The sequence below is a fragment of the Geospiza fortis genome, unplaced genomic scaffold, assembly GCF_000277835.1.
Source record: "Geospiza fortis unplaced genomic scaffold, GeoFor_1.0 scaffold112, whole genome shotgun sequence".
Taxonomy (NCBI): Eukaryota; Metazoa; Chordata; class Aves; order Passeriformes; family Thraupidae; genus Geospiza; species Geospiza fortis.
In genome coordinates this window covers 9006629-9022771 of record NW_005054298.1, presented here as the reverse complement: position 1 = coordinate 9022771, position 16143 = coordinate 9006629, and the positions used below count along the sequence as shown (strand labels likewise).

Genomic DNA, 16143 nt, shown 5'->3' with positions numbered 1-16143 from the left:
ACCAGTGAAACAGTGTTTAATATAGTTAAATTACTTAAATAGATTTCAATTTCCATGGGAAATCATAACTGTATCCATTTTTGCAAGATCCAGAGTAAAGAGTGTGTGAATACCCCTTGAAATGATCATGACACACTGTCAACAATCACAGCTAGAGATACTGGGACTTGAAATTTCATTGACAACACAACTTCATAAGGTGAATCAAAAGTTAAGAAGACTGCAGACTTTTGGAAAGCAGAAAGCAAACCTAAAATCAAGTGTATGGCATGAAGGAAATGAAACTCAGTGAGGGACAAAGGCGATGGGAGGTGGAGGAGGGAGAAAGGCATAACACCGTGATGCAACTTAAGTTTATTTTGCAAACCAGGAAGGATGTAAAGGAGCAAAAGTATAGTACAAGGGCAGACTTGGCAGTTTTACAGAAGTCAATATACTATACTTTTCAGAGATGTTTCCTAGTGGAAGGGAGAAGGAAAGGGGAGATGCCATTTAAGCTCATGTTTAAATGGCTTAATGCTCGGGTCATGCTTAGCAATAGAGCAAATTAATTAAGACAGGTCCATGGATTTTCACTTATTCTCATTGTTGAGTAGGAAAAAGAAATCACCACCACCATAGTGCAATCATTATGCTGTGAGTACTACAATAATTCTGCCCTGAGAAGAGTGGAAAAGAAGTTTATTAAATGTCAAAAGATTGGAGTAATTTTTAGTTCTAGCCAAATTCAATATCAAAACCTTCCCCTCATAGAATATAAAAAATATAGCTTTTTAAAATAATTTTCTTTTTTTAATAAAATATCAAGGGATTTTTCTTTCATAGTTAGAAAAGGTACATAAATGATAACAGTGAACTATTCAGAAACCCCCCCACTAGTGATAAAGATGCCCAACACAGTCTCAATGGCACTATTTTAAGGTTGACCACCTCATATACACACTTGCCATCATAATCTTTTTTGAAGATCACCTAATTCCTGAAAATTGAAAATCTGTGAATCAGTTTAAATAAGTGCTTACTACAGGAAAGTAAACTCGATGCTGCAGCACATAGTTCCTTGTAATGTCACATGGCAGTTACAATGTCAGACAATACTCAGATCAGCAGGATTCTATTAAGACCATCTATGAAAATTATTTTTTAAAAAGAAAAGTTCAAATGAGCTTTTTTTCCTTTTTTCACAAGAGCTCCTGTTAAGAGTTAGAAGATTTGGGTAGAGCTCTTTTTGACACGTTTGATACTGTCTCAGGAGCTAAAACTCAAAGGTCCTGTTTCCATTGGGAAGCCGCCACCCTCCGCTGGAACGCTGCACGGAACAATTCTGTGACTACCGCAGGTTTTCCTCTTCTTTGGGGTTGTAGATTTTTCTGGAGTTTCATTTTAAAATGCATCTGATTCAGCCTGGAAACTCACCTGTTTGTTGTTGGTTGATTGTATAGTGATAATCTGAAAACTGCCAAGTCTGTGTTCAGAGTATTACACAGAAAAAAATTACACAAAAGTCTACAGGTTATATACACCTCCCCCCACACCTTGGTGTGGACAGCCTGCCTTCTAATTTATATATAATTTACAAAATATAGAATTTGGTATATCTGTTAGATCTCCATGTTTTCAATATTACAAAATAAAAAATACAAAAAAACCCACAACAAATTTCAGGGGAGTTCCCCCCACAAAGTGTCTCTTGTTTACATCTAGTCTTTCCCATGTAAACCGATAGATACCAAAGAAGAGCACAGACGACTTTTTAATAAATATGGTTGTAGAGCCATCTTCCTTTATCCTGATCTTCCCCTTCATCAGGTGTGCCAGCCCCACTCAGAAGAGCAGTCATTTAGCCATGGAGAAGAAGGAAAAAGAGGGGGCAAGGCTATAATGTCTTTTCACACTAAAACATTACCGATGCCCTTCTAAAAGGCCTTTTTGTGTGCTGCAACAGTGGGTGTCAGTTTTGAAAGCCCATTCAAAACAGCTAATAAAAGCACAGTGGTACACTTCAAATAGCTGGCAGTATGGGATGGAAACATTATGGGAGTGCAAATCCATTCCAAAATAATGCTTTGTAGTGAATCATACATTCCTTCAACCAAGTAAATGTTGTGTTGTGTCAATAAATACTTAAATAGCTTCTTATGCCATCCTGTGGTAGCAGCCTTTTTAAAAATGCCGAATTCATGTCTTATCTGTGAACTCTGTAGTGCACATCTTTGGTCAGCGTAGCACTCAGCCAGGAACAATTCCAAGGTGGTTTCTTTCTTTTGCCTTTTTTGATGGGCGGCCAAAGAATTTGCTGATACCAGCTCTAGAGTCATGGGGTGAAATTTCAACTGCGCCAAATGTTCAGTTTCACTACCAAAAAATTATTCTTCTCCTATTCACAATCCTGGGTAATGCAAAATCCATCTTTGTGTGGCGCTGCAGTCGGTGCTAACTAATTGGAGGCCCTTCATTTAGAAAGTAGGTGGTCATTTCTCCTTTGCCTTTGACCTTTATGACCCCTCGATACTCCAGCTGGTAGTTGTTGGCTGCCAAAACCTGGTACATGTCCGTGGTTACCTGCAGAATAAACAAGAGTGAACAGGTGCTTGCCTTGTCTTCCACACAGTCTTTCCATCTGCTTTTGGAGTAATCCATGGACAACATAAAGTAGGATCAACTATTTTGTTTCTAAGACAATCAACATTTGCACATCAATCACTAACTGAAAGGTTGGCACAAGTTGCTGAACAAACACAACCATTAGAACCTGAGAAAGTACAGATGGCACACACAGTTCACAACTGGGAAAATTGCATTTTTCAAGGAGGTCGCTGGATAAAGCGTAACAAATTAGTCACAATTTTTAAAACACACCAGTCTACTCAGATGGACTCATTGTATCACTGGAGTGGCAGCAGGAAAACAGGTCAAACTTACTAAAATGTCCTCAAAAATTACCTAGAAGTTACACAGTACAGCTTAGGAGTCAGGGGTTGTTTTTATGAAGGAGAAGGTAGCGGGCAATGGGAGAGAAGTGATTGAATGGAATACTCCAGCCAGCATCCAAATTGTCTCTGCAGATGCCAGTCAAAAATAATCACTTGTGCTGCAGAACAACAGAAGTTTAAAGACCAGATTTCCTCAGGTATTTATTTATTACAATGTAATTTCTCACCCTTTTTCAGGTGGCTTTACAGACCATCTCAAGAGTGATGCATAAATATTGATCCAGTTAACTGACAGGCAAGGAAACAGCATGGCTGCCCTCTTGGCCTTTACACCAGCTGCTCTATTTTTATAACCCTTCAGTGTTTTCCCAAGGAATGGCATTCTGTTACTGCGGACATTGGCTCAGCAAAAGCAGGACACTGGAATTGAATCACTCACTGGAAAGGTCACATCTGAAGGCTGAGGAGATGTGTGATTATCAGACAGGTCCCATTAACTCCTTAAACAATCCTCTCTGTCTGTTGTGTATCCCCATCCTGCTGATGCCTGGACCCTTGCTGGCCTCATGCCACACATGGCACAGCAAGCAGCAAAGCAAATTACAGAAATACAGGGCTGAATCAGGCCCTTGGAAAATGAAGCAAACACTTCACACAGCTGAGCAGCACAACTGAGCAGGGATCAGGCAGGTCTGTGCTCAGTGCCAGTGAGACACATGGGGAAGGGAGCTCAGCTGAGCACTTCCACCCAGAACTAAAGTGCAAGCTTTTAAACAAAGGTTGCAATGTTGGTCACTATCAAAAGACAAAACTTGCTGGTATCACCAGCATTCCCTAAGTGGCTTTTCTTTCAGTTCTGTGTAGGTAAATGTATGGAATGAAGGAATAAAATGAAACCAAAATTTCAATTCTAATTAAGTTTCAAAATGTGTAAGTGACACAGGGCTGGCAGGGTAAGTTTTCCAGGGATTGCCTTACCTGAATCCTGTCAGGCACTCCTGTGCTGTCCATTCTGCTGGCTACATTCACTGTGTTGCCCCAGATGTCGTACTGGGGTTTGCGGGCTCCTATCACCCCAGCTACGACAGGACCAATATTGAGGCCTGGAAGGAGAGGAGAAATATGCTGAGATCCATTTGCTTGAGGCAGGTTATTTTTCAGATAGTAAAAACCCATCCTGACCCTCCCTGGTTCTAGCTGTGCTTTACCCTGACATGTAAAGCTATGGCCAAACTGTGGGGAGAGAAATGTTAAAATAGAATTTGGCTTCTTTGATCCATGATCCATCAGTTATGCCCAACTGACTGGCAGCTTGGGCTGGATCTGCTCAACCCAGAGTTACTTTCCAGTGCCAGACAATGGCATAAAGTTTATTTGCCACCTGGCTAACAACCAAACTGCTCACTTGAAGTCAGCCCATACCTGCTGCAATGCTGAGGGCCTGCAAGGCAGCAGCCCAGAGCCTTCCAGAACAAAGACCACACTTGACATCCTCAAATTTCTTCTTCCTTTTCTGTCACTTTTTATTCCCTGACTTGAAAGACAATTTAATGTCCAAGACTGCCAGAGCTGGAAACACAGGGGCAAAACAAGCCCAAGGTCTACCACCATGTAAGACCATGCTGTGGCAGGAGCTACACTGCTTCTAATTCACTAGGGAGCTTCAGTGATGCTGCTATAACCTAAAAAAAACTACTGTAATGTTTCATAGAGGCCAAAATGGTCACCAGCCACCAGACAATCAACATCACTGTACAGCTAATGTAACATCTGTGGTTTTTACTGTCCATAAAATCCCCACCTCAGAATGCCCACTACCTACATGGAATCCTGTGAGCATAAGGACATTACCTATCTTCATCTGGAAGTTGTTGAATGAATGCTCATTAATGTATTTCATTTGGTCCATTAACCTCATGGCAAAATCTGCCAGAGCTTTGATGTGTGTCTTCCCTTCCTTGTCATAAGTGGAGTCATTGAGGCCTGAGGCAGCCATGTAGGTGCTGCCAATGGTCTTGATCTTCTCCAGCTGCCTGAACTGGTCTTCACTTATTATCTGTGTCACAAGAGCAAAAGAAGAAAATAAACCTTGACAAACACACAGATGCTGGTAATGTCCGTGCCACGTGTCCTGCCTTGCTGCAAGTAGTGGACAGAGCCAGGAAGATAGAGGAAGAAAAAGGATTAGATACTCAAAGGAATGACAAGGGAATAGAAGGGATTTCAGTGTGGAAAAAAGATAAAACTGAAGACTCCCAGAATGAGGAGAAGTGAACCATGGATTCAATAAACCACCCTCCTTCAGGAGCTCAGCAAAACCCAACTAAACTCATGGATTCAGCTCACTTTGCTCACCCAGATTTTCTGTGACTTACTTCATCAAAATCAGCGATGATCTCATTGAGCAGCCTCAGACATTCCACCCCTTCGTTGTTGGCTTCCAGCTCCACGTAGAACTCGGAGAAGTTGCTGATGGAGGCGAACATGACGGCCACGCACTCGCAGGACTGGTAGTAGAGCTCGTCGTTGCGCCGCTCCTGCGCCAGGAAATGCGCGGCCACGTCCTTGGGCAGGATGTTGTGCAGCAGGCGTCTGTTGTAGGCCTGCAGCTCCTCCATCTCCTCCTTCTCCTCGGTGGCCTAGGGTAGCGGGGAGACACAGGGATGCACTTAAGCTTTTGGGATCTGCTCTGGGGAGGGGAGAAAAGCTGAAAATTGACTTGCAGTGAGAGCAGAAATAGAACAGGGGAAAGTGCAAAGGAGAGCAGAGCCAGAGAGATGCAGAAGCTTGTGGTTTGCAGTGGAAAATGTTCCATCTCTTTGTGCACACATGTATGGAAAAGCAGGCAGAGAATAATGCCAGAATCCAGCATTGTGTTTCTGAGCCCTGAATTGGTTAAACACTCAGCTCACTCCTTCCATTGTTTTACCATTTATAAATGAGGATTACAATGTTTATCTGCTTCCCAAGGAGCTTTAATTAATTGTTGCTTCCTCAGTGCCTTGTACTCAAACCACAAAGACCTATAATTAGAATGATGTCCTGCTACCCAGGAGGTAGAAAATCTAAACAAAACCTGCAGTCCTGTGGCTCCCCAGCCATGAGTGCTGGCCAAAGCCCAGGCCTGTCCTGCTCGCTTGGGAATCACAAACAGAGCCCCAACATCACTGATGGGCACAAGCAGTGAAAACATTAACAGTGAACCCAGGGACAGGAGCACAGTGTGGCATTATCCACAGTGTGTTGGATAGCCAGTACTGCTGCCTGGGGGCTAATGAAGGCTGGACATCGAGCCAGTTCCCACTGCTTAACAGGAAACTGAATGAAAATGCAAATGTGAATCTTTCACACCCTTGAGCACAGCAAACTAAAGCTCACAACTCTGGGAAACAATTCAGCAGTGAATATGAGCTTCCTATATTTATAAATTGTGTTACATTACATGTTTCTGCAGCAGTAACAGCTCAGTTGCCCAAATTCATTAATCTCAGCTTCCAGATCTATAATCCTTTACCATGGGGACCATCCAAGGTGCATTTACAAGGAAAAAAAGGGTTGAATAACTGGGATGAGATACACAGAGTATGCAAAGAACCAAAGAAGAGCACAGCACTATTAGTATGCCCAGTTATAAGCCAGATTCGGATTAAATTCAAAGGCACTTTATCACACTCCTCAACTCGACAGTGAGGAGCTCAGTCATTTTATATTAACACCAAAGACCACATGTGATCCTCCCACAGCCAACACCCACCAACCTGAAGTTTCCAGAGGAAATCAAGCCTTGCAGTGGATTCCACTTGCTGGGCATGCAAGTACAGTGCCAGGACAAAGACAGTGATGATGACAGGGGTCACAATCTTCAGCGCGACTCGTGTCGTCACCGGGGGGCTGCAGCCAAGGAAAGAGCACAACTTCCCTGTTACTGGGAGAGCACGGCCTTGCCACACCCCACACTTCCCACTTTGGGGCTAACCAGCCTCTCAGGCTTTTTTTTTCCTTTTCCCTCAAAGCCTGTTTTGGTAAAGGGACAAACCTTTACAAAAAGCTGGAGACTGGCTCAGGCGTGCCAGTTTCTAAAGGAGGACTTGGAAATTGGAAAAGTAATGCAGCTTCTTAGAAAGGGTTGTGATTGTTACAAAGGGCACTCTGCAGAGAATGGCCATACATGCTAAGGGTGACAACATGAAATGCTGACAGCTCCTCAGACTGTGTTCATCCTGCCTTCTGCACTAGCTTCCCCAGGCTCCTGAGTAAGGAACTGCTCTAACTTATGGCTTCTCTAATTAGTCACTTCTTAATGGGCTTTGTTGTGTAAGTGCTCTGTAAGCTGAAAAGAGCACTAAGGCACATTCACACCTCCTCTGACAAGCAGGCAAATAAAAACTGTTAAATATGAATTACTGACTTACACAGTATGAAAATATTTTGATAAAACCTTTAAATTGTATTACAAATAATCCCTGAGCTGACAGAAGTCCCACAGGAAAGAGGATGCTCTGAGAGTAGCTATACAGACAAAAGGGCAACACTCAGTCCACTCAGGGCATCTGCACTGTGTTGTGCCAGCTCACAGCAATGCACAAACACCAGACACTGCTGGCGAGTCAATGTGCTGCTATTGCACCTTGTGAACAGAAAATACCTACCAACAAAGACCTATAAAATATTTCATGCCAAAGTGACTCACCATGAGGATGTATCATTTGCAGACACGCTGAAAAAGAAGCACAAACATAAGGTCAGAGGAGTGTTTGGCTCCCTGCAGCTCCTGCCCTTGTGCACATCATTGCACAGCACCTCTGCAGTGTGGCACCTCTAACACGGTGTGGGGCTACAGCTCTTTGGAAGCAGAAAACTACTAAAAGATGGGAGGGGGAGGAGAAAACAGGCTTCTGAGCTACACTCAAAACTCCAGAGTGATAGTGTGACAATGTGGTTAATGTGGGTAAAATATCAAAGAAGCTTTAAAAGTGAGAGAATAATTTGGGATTTTAATGTCAGTGTGGGATGCTTGGCAAATGCCTGTGCATCGATCACTGCTTCATTAGGTCAGACTACAAAATTTGGCCTAAGGAAGAAAGCTTTGGGCTTTTTTATCTTGTGAGGGATAGCTCTTTTCTTCTCCTTTTAATGTGGCATGGAGATGTGTTTAATTCCTTTAACTCTAATCCTGCTCCCTTCTTCTGCACATTCCTCGCTGCCAGCTTGTGCCCAGCTCTGGGTACCACACACAAGGGCACTGAAGAAAACCCTTCAGCACATTCCTATTACTACTGACAATTCTGCAAAGTACCCACGTGTATCAGAGCTGCTGGGGGAGATGGAAGGTGTGCTTTTTGACACGGAAAGCACAGAACAAGGGAGCTTTCTGGTAGGTAGCAGCTGTCTGAGCTCCTGATTGATTGATTGCTTAATGCTGCTGGCTTTGTTCTCGAGTGTGGGTGGAGTATTAGGTGGCTGAGAACCATGCACAAGCATCTTTTAAAACACTATTGAAATGGAAGGAAAGAGATCAGTGTTTAAATTACTGTAGTGTCATTGATGCAATTAGAACTTTGCAGGCTACCAATGTGATATTAGCCTGAGAATGTGACAGCTCTCTAGAGAGCTTCAGGCCACACTTTCATGGGGTTGGAGGGAACCTTGCTACACAATCAGACATCTAAATAATCAAAATCAAAACAGGCAAGGGAACCTAACTGGGCATAACATCAAAAAAGCATAGTGACTCTCTAACCTTGTTTGTTCCAAGGCATTTTCTGCAGTTCTGAGCATGGAATTTCTTCCAACATGGATTTTGCAACCCATTGTTGTCTTGCACACAATCTATTGCATGGCTCTTGGCCAGCTCCAGCACTGAACGTGTGTGCTTGGACACAGACATAAAGCCTGGGGACTCCCCCATGAAGGGCTGGATCTAGCTGAAGACACTTCCCACACTGAGTATGATTCCCCTGCTTCCCTAAACCACCTGGCCAAGGATGACTGACTGCCCTCCCTTATCACTCTCCCTTATGATGGGAGCATGGCAGACCTGACCCTTAGTACTGAGGCTGCAGCTCACTGTGGGTGCTACTCTTGCCCAAAACCTTTGTAGAGACTCCCACATTACAGAAGTGCAGCAAACCAGTATTCACAGTAACTCTGGGTAAGTGAAGATGCCCAGTGCAGGCAGTAGGGGTGTTACATTTGTAGGTTGGTCCCCCATGGAAAAGACATTTCCAGTAGCAGATGGTTCTTTAATTACTGGAAGGGAACAAGTAGAAGCTTGCTAACTATACTCCTGCTCAAGTGAAGTGCACACTTTTAGCAGGAAAGGCAGTTCATTTTAGAGACAGCTCCCACAGGACCAGAGCATCTCACTTTTCCCAGCCACAGTTGCAAGGACAGACAGCTGGAGCAGAAATGATGACTTTGATGAACAAATCACAGGGCAAAGCTCTCTGGGCTTCCCTGTGCAGGAGCTCAGTTTAGAAGATCACACTGGCCCATCACATCTTTAAAGCAATGCATTAGTTTTGTCTTCTGCAGAGGAAAAGGTAACATGATAGCCCTGTGCATGCAGTCACACTCCCTGTGTCACACACTGGTGTGGCTGCAGCCAAGCCTGGAATTCCCAACGTGCTGTAATCAGCCTTTCAGCTGCCTGCATGCTGGGCTGGTTTGTACACACAAGTGTGAAGTGACATCTGCATCACTTCTAATTAGTCAGAGTACCACAGTGGCTGCAGAGCAGGCACTAATTATGTAGCTACAATGGGCACCCAATTAAAGTAGTATGAGGTCATGGTGGCTTTTCTGTTTTTTTAGTATCAGCTGGACAATAAGGTCCATCTCTGAACTCTGTGCTACATGCTGAGCTCCCATTTCACACAAATGGCCTTCCAGACACTGGGGCAATAAAAAGCCATCCATGGAGCTCCTTGGACTAAACAAATTGTCCTGGATTCCACTGGAATAGAGTTAAATTTCTTCCTAGCTGGTGCAGTGCTGTGCTTTGGATTAAGTATGAGAATGATGTTGATAACATGCTGATGTATTAGCTGTTGCTAAGTAGTGTTTATACCAAGTCAAGGACTTTTCAGCTCCTCAACAACCCCAGGGAGCAGGCTGGAGGGACACAGGATGCTGGGAGGGGACACATCCAGGACAGCTGACCCCCACTGGCCAAAACGAATGTTCCATACCATATGGCATCATGCTCAGTATGGGAACTGGGGGAAATCTGCCCTGGAGCTGCTGCTCAGGAACTGGCTGGGCATTGGTTGGCAAGTGGTGAGCAACTGTATTGTGCATCACTTGTTTTGTCTATTCTAATTAAATTATTATTATTATTATTATTATTATTATTATTATTATTATTATTATTATTATTATTATTATCATTATTATTATTATCATTATTATTATTAGTTTCTCTCTTTTCTGTCCCTTTAAACTGGCTTTATCTCAACCCATGAGTTTTCTCACTTTTCCCCTTCCATCTCTCTCCCCACCCCAGCACAGGGCAGGGAGTGAGTGGCTGTGTGGGGCTGAGCCACCACACAAATCCCTTTTAGTGAGAGATAATACAGCATCACAGAAAGCTATTTCTGGGAAAACATGCTAACCTTCTCCACTTTATTACTGACTTTATTACTGACATTCTGATTGTGAAGTGATGTAAATTACACTTCCAAGTGCTGCAATTTCGCTTAGTGCTTGAATTACAAGAATGAAATTATATTTGAGATATAAAATACTTTTATTTCACTAATTGTGTTAGAAAATGCTAAATAGCTTCTGCTGATGGAACACCTAATATCTGAAAAAAAGGGAAGAAAACCTCATTGTCCCTATACCTCCCCACAGAAAGCTCCATGGGGTTTCCTACCTAGTTTCACTCAACTGAATTAACAAAATAATTTAAGTGATTACTGCCAATGGCAGCAAAAGCTACACTTCCATTAACTGTCAATGCCAGCAAAAGCTGTATATCCATTAATTATTACTGGGCACATGAGAGTGCTGAAATCATGGAATAGTCATGTGAAGGAGAGGAGTAACCACATGTATTGGGCTTGAAGGGCTGATGGTTAAAGATGGCTTGAAGGGCTGATGGTTAATGGCCATCCTGAAATCTGAGCAGCTACAGAAGGTATAGCATAACACACTGGGAAGGGCCATGGGAATCTTCTCAAACAGCCTCCTGTCCAAGGCAGGAACAATCACAGCTATCAGCCTTGACAAATAGTTCACCTAAACTGGCATTATTTGATTCACTCACATTTAAGCACAATTGTTGCCTACAAGGGGAAATCATCAAAACAAGGAGTTAACAGAGCAACTCCCAACAAGAAACGAAACTCGTGGAGGAGGACAGGCTTGTGGATGTGCCAAACTTCCCGCCCTGGTGTGGGGAGCTCCAGGAGATGCAGAACCACCACAGCAGTGGATGGAGGCTGTCACCAGGATTAATTTATGACCTGATGAAAGCCAGCTTTTGGAAGTAAAAGGGCACCTGTCCATTCCCACTGGGCCCAGACCCTTCTGCTGGGAACTGTGCTGAGCCCAGCTGTGATCCTGGCTTTTCAAACAAGGACATTTGTCCTGGAAGCAACTGGAAGCAGATCACTGGCCAAACATCAAGCATCACCATTCCACCACCCCAAGCTGGGTTTGATATATTGTGGTGGCTCATATCCCATCCCTGAGCAAGCTCAAGTTTGTTGGAGGATTTTTTTTTCTTATTTGAGACATGACATTTCTATATTGGGAGTGTAATACCAGCATAAAGAATGACTAACTACACTCCCCATTTCTGGAAAAAAGGAAATACAGATCCACTCTGATTCCAGTTATACTCTGTTATTAATAGATAGTTCATTAGTCAAGTCCCACATTAAAAAGCTCTTAAAGGGAATTGTATTTTCCTACTCTTCAGAGGCAGAGCACAGCATGCACGTCCCTGGCTTGCACAGCCTTGGCATTCCCATCCACCTAATGCCACACTGGAATCACTGTGTGAAAGAAATCAGGCAAAGATTTCAGAAGTGAAAGGCACTTACTAGGTGTTGGCTGTAACCAGGAGATCTGCATTGTCAAAAAGGTTGACCCCTGGCACTTCCACAATGAGAACATATATAAATTCAATTATTAACATAAGGATCAATTTTCCAATACAGCTGATCTGAAGGAACACAGAGCAGGCCAGGAGACTCAATAAGACACTGTAGGTAAAGTACTGTATAAAGACAAAAATGGGGGAAAAAACCAAAAGAGAGATGAATGTCAGCTGGATAAATCAAAACTGAAAACAAAGGAAACTAAACACAGGGATAGAAAGGGGTTGGTAGTTATGCAGTTGAGCTGACCAAACATATAAACCTGGGGCTGCCTGTGGAATTCTCCCACATTACAGAAGTTTAAACTGAATGGATGAAGAGGCAAACTGTGGCCCTCTTCTCCAGGCATTACATGCTTCACTCTCAAGAGACACAGACCTCACAGCTGGACACCCAAGGCTGTGACACAGCTTTTCCCTGGACACAGTTACTACCAGTTCTGCTGGATTAAGTCGTGCTTTAGGGCCAAATTCTAGGCTCAAGTTTGCATATCTGTACAACACATAGGGCCAAGGCTATTGGCAGTTCACCCCCCTGGGCAGATGCCCACCTGAGGCCAATGGGGAAGCACTGTCCCCTCCAATGTCACACACTGGCTCCATCAGCAAGGTACAGGCTGGACAAACATCCCCATGCCCACCCCATGCCCACCCCATGATAATTTGTCCAGCCAGCAGCTGCAGAGGTGCAGATGTGTGGCTGTGCTGCACCTCTGGCACAGCTGGGTGGTGCAGCAGCAGCTCCTGCCAGCCTGGGAGCTGGGTGTTCAGCATGCCAGTGCTTCCCAGTGTGACTGTGGGTGCCATTTATGGCTCCTGGGAAAGACAGCAGGGATGCAAAATGAAGAGAGGCATGTTATCCAGCTCACCACCTTCCTGCTATCAAACCTGTGAAGATTTAAGCTTCCACTCTGTCTGGACAGGCCTATTTCTGGCAAAAACCCCATATCATGTGCCTGAGGCAATCCATCCTTTCAGTTAAAAGCAAGCCCTAGTTGAAGCAGAAATATGCTTATGTTCTGAGCTCATTTATTAATAGTCTGATATACTAAATTAGAGAAAATAACTTGTACAGCTTGTTCTTGACTCCTCACTCTTGACTGAGGGGTAGGATTCCACTGTCTCCTGTGTGGACACTGGGAGCAACAGGAAACACCTGTAACAAATCCAACATGTGCCTTGCAGAGTGCAGGTGAGGGACTCCTCACTTCTTAGCCCCCTGAACAGAAGGAACTGGCTAAAGGCTGCCAGAGCAACCTCAGTGTGCAAAATGGTTATTCCTCATTGCTTAAAATGCCTCTCTGTCCTGGGCCAGCACTCCATACAAAGTCATGGTGGGCACAGACTGTTCCCAGATCTGCACTGTGCCAGATTCTGCTCCTCTTTCTGTAGAAAGCCTCTGCACCTTAAAGCCTCTGTAAGGTTGAAAGTTGCAGTAATGGTCTCAGAAACCTCACTGAATCACACAGGGACCATATTCCTGTTAAGTTAAAAGGAAATATGTTCAGGAGGATACCAGGACTTTCAGTAGCACCTTGGACATCTGGATGGTAACAGATCCACCATAAATCTGTCAAGTCCCCATAAACCCAGATGACCTTGACATAAGTTCTACCTCCATCCTAGACAGAGCTGTTTTTCCTTTCCAATTTCCAGTAAACAACACATGTAACAGCCATGACCTAAAAACTTGGAGAAAGATCTTGAATAGCGATGCAAAAAGATAATTTTTTTTCTTTGTAAACTATTCTATCAATGTGAAAAATATATTTGGGCTGGTCTGGGTTGTGGGTTTGGTTGTTCTTTCCATTAGAAGCATTTTAATTTTTTCTAAACAAGATGTCCTGAAGACACAGGAATTGCATTGCAAATTGAACCAGACCACTGTCTGATCTGTCTGAGGCCAGACCTACCATACCTTGGGAAAGAATAGATAAGCCAAGTTTTTCATCAGGATATAAAACAATGGAGGGAAGCATCAAATCTATGACTAGACACTGATGTTCAGATAACTGATTTTTAGGTAAAACTGAGCACCCACAAACTCCTTTGAAATGACTTGCAGTTCTGCATGCCATTAAGGACCTCATGCAGAGGGACATTTCCCCTGCTACAGGCAGGATCCAACTTTTTTAAAAGCCTACTAATTATTCAGCGCTGAAGGAACTTAAATGTGAATGCGGATTCATGATAATAACTTCAGACACTTAAGTCTGCAATGTCAGTCAAGAACAACCTTGCTTTCCTCAGAAATTTATCACACAGGTTTGATAGCCTTTTTCCAGACAGACCTCTGAAACCCATTTTTTCCAAGCAGTACCTCTGGAAAGTTGCAGCTGGGCAAAGGACTGTCACAGAACCCCTGCCAGGTGCCCAGGCTGTAGTTGGAAGTCAGGTTGCTGATAAGGCATATGTCCACCCGGTCAGGAGTGATGTTGTATTCAGCAGCCATGCAGCTGGCAAGATCCACAGTGCTGCACATGAACTGGAAAACAAAGATGGTATTAAGCTCCGCAGCACAGACAAAGAGAAGAAAACAAAATAGTTTATATCAGTTGAAAAGCCCCTTGGAAATGGCTGTAGCAAAATATGCAAGGTGAAATCATTAACTTATGTTTTACTGCATGTGCAGTGGCTATGCTTTTTCTCCCCCAAAATATTAATTAACAAAATCCATGCCCCAGAGAACAGCCACCTCTCTGTGAGCCCAAATTCAGCAGTGGTGTTTGGAATCACAGCCAGACCACCTCAGTCCCAAAAGTGCACCTCAAAGCAGAGTCATCACTGTGCCCATGAGCTGATCCCTGCACTTGGAGCAGGAGGCAGCCCCGTGCAGGGCTGGCATCAAGCCCAAGAAACACTTATATCCCACTCAGTATGGTGGGAGTTATTAAAGTGTGTGTTATTTAACACATCAGCCTTGTGCCAGCCCTTCCTGCAGGGATCTGCATCAGGTGGGCTCCTGTACTTGGAGCAGAAGCATTTAAAAAATCACAAAAGGACCTGGGCACAAATCAGTGCCAGGCATATAATGGGCTCTGGGGATGGAGCTGTTGGGCTCCCATTTCTTTTCTGTGCCCAAAAAGGAAAGGCCACCAAGCTCAGATGCTGTCAGTTCTAGGCAGGGTCATGTTAAATTCGGTGGTTTTAAGGGTCACATTGCTGCAGAGAACCAATAAGAAAACAATGCAGAACTGAATAGATCAAAAGGAAATAATGAACATACCATGTTGACAAAGGCAGACAGAAAAACCAGGATAATGGCAAAGACTCCAACTAAGGTACTATTGGTCCTAGACTGTACAATCTTCTTAGAAAGAGTCTGGAGAGGAACTGGGAAAAGCTGCATGAGAGAAAAAAATCAAATAGACACATCAAATCCTTGCTTGTTTTACAGATTACAACCTGCATTTGAGCTGCCTGCATCCTTCAGCGTGGGTCTGTGTGGATGGAGGATGGTGGTGGGGGATGGCAGCTCTGGGACAAGGGCAGGCAGAGACGTGTCTGCCTCGTGGCAGCAGGCCCAGCTGGCTCTCCAAATCTACTTAGCCTTCCTAATGGGAGTGATGGCTCCCGAGCCCAGATAGCATGGCTTGCAGGGCTGTGCTCATCCTGTCGTGAGAAGCAAGCCACAAGCCATCTGTAACTGAAATAGCCAGGAGCTCGAGCCTGGAAATTACTGGAGCAAAAATTTAAAAACGCAGAAATGAGAGTACATGTCACGTCCTTTTGGTCACAAAGGCGTGTCGTGGGGCTCTCTGGTGCCATTTCAGACACAGACTGAAACCAGCCCAGGCCAGCCCTGTGATGTGTCAGACCCTCTGCAGAGATCAGCTGGCCCAGGCTGGGCTGTGGCACTGTGCTCCACACTCACAGTGACAAAAGTCCCCGTGGCTGAGGGCAGTCAGGGAGCCCAGCTGGCCCAGGAACTCCCTGCTGATGGCTACTGCCTGCAGCATCCTCTCCAGATGGAAACAGCCTGTGTGTCAGAGCAGAGGCTGACCTTGCCCTTCCCAGCCTGGGTCACCCCTAGCATGGCCTGAGGCCTCCCTGCACTGCTCTGGCTGCAGGAGTGTCCAGGAGACAGCCAAGGCACCCCTGTCC

General features: G+C 44.3%; 1 protein-coding gene across 1 annotated transcript in view; it reads right to left on the bottom strand.

Annotated features, from left to right (window-relative positions):
• The window catches only part of ADCY5 (adenylate cyclase 5), a 213845-nt gene continuing 197702 nt past the window's right edge, over nucleotides 1-16143 (bottom strand). Inside the window, exons 14-22 of the mRNA XM_014306405.2 lie at nucleotides 15266-15382; nucleotides 14360-14524; nucleotides 11984-12159; nucleotides 7624-7650; nucleotides 6692-6824; nucleotides 5309-5572; nucleotides 4785-4989; nucleotides 3912-4036; nucleotides 1-2562 (exon numbers count right to left, since the gene is read on the bottom strand). Coding sequence (XP_014161880.1) covers nucleotides 2434-2562; nucleotides 3912-4036; nucleotides 4785-4989; nucleotides 5309-5572; nucleotides 6692-6824; nucleotides 7624-7650; nucleotides 11984-12159; nucleotides 14360-14524; nucleotides 15266-15382 — 1341 coding nt within the window. The 3' untranslated portion in view covers nucleotides 1-2433. The remainder of the gene's footprint in view (nucleotides 2563-3911; nucleotides 4037-4784; nucleotides 4990-5308; nucleotides 5573-6691; nucleotides 6825-7623; nucleotides 7651-11983; nucleotides 12160-14359; nucleotides 14525-15265; nucleotides 15383-16143) is intronic.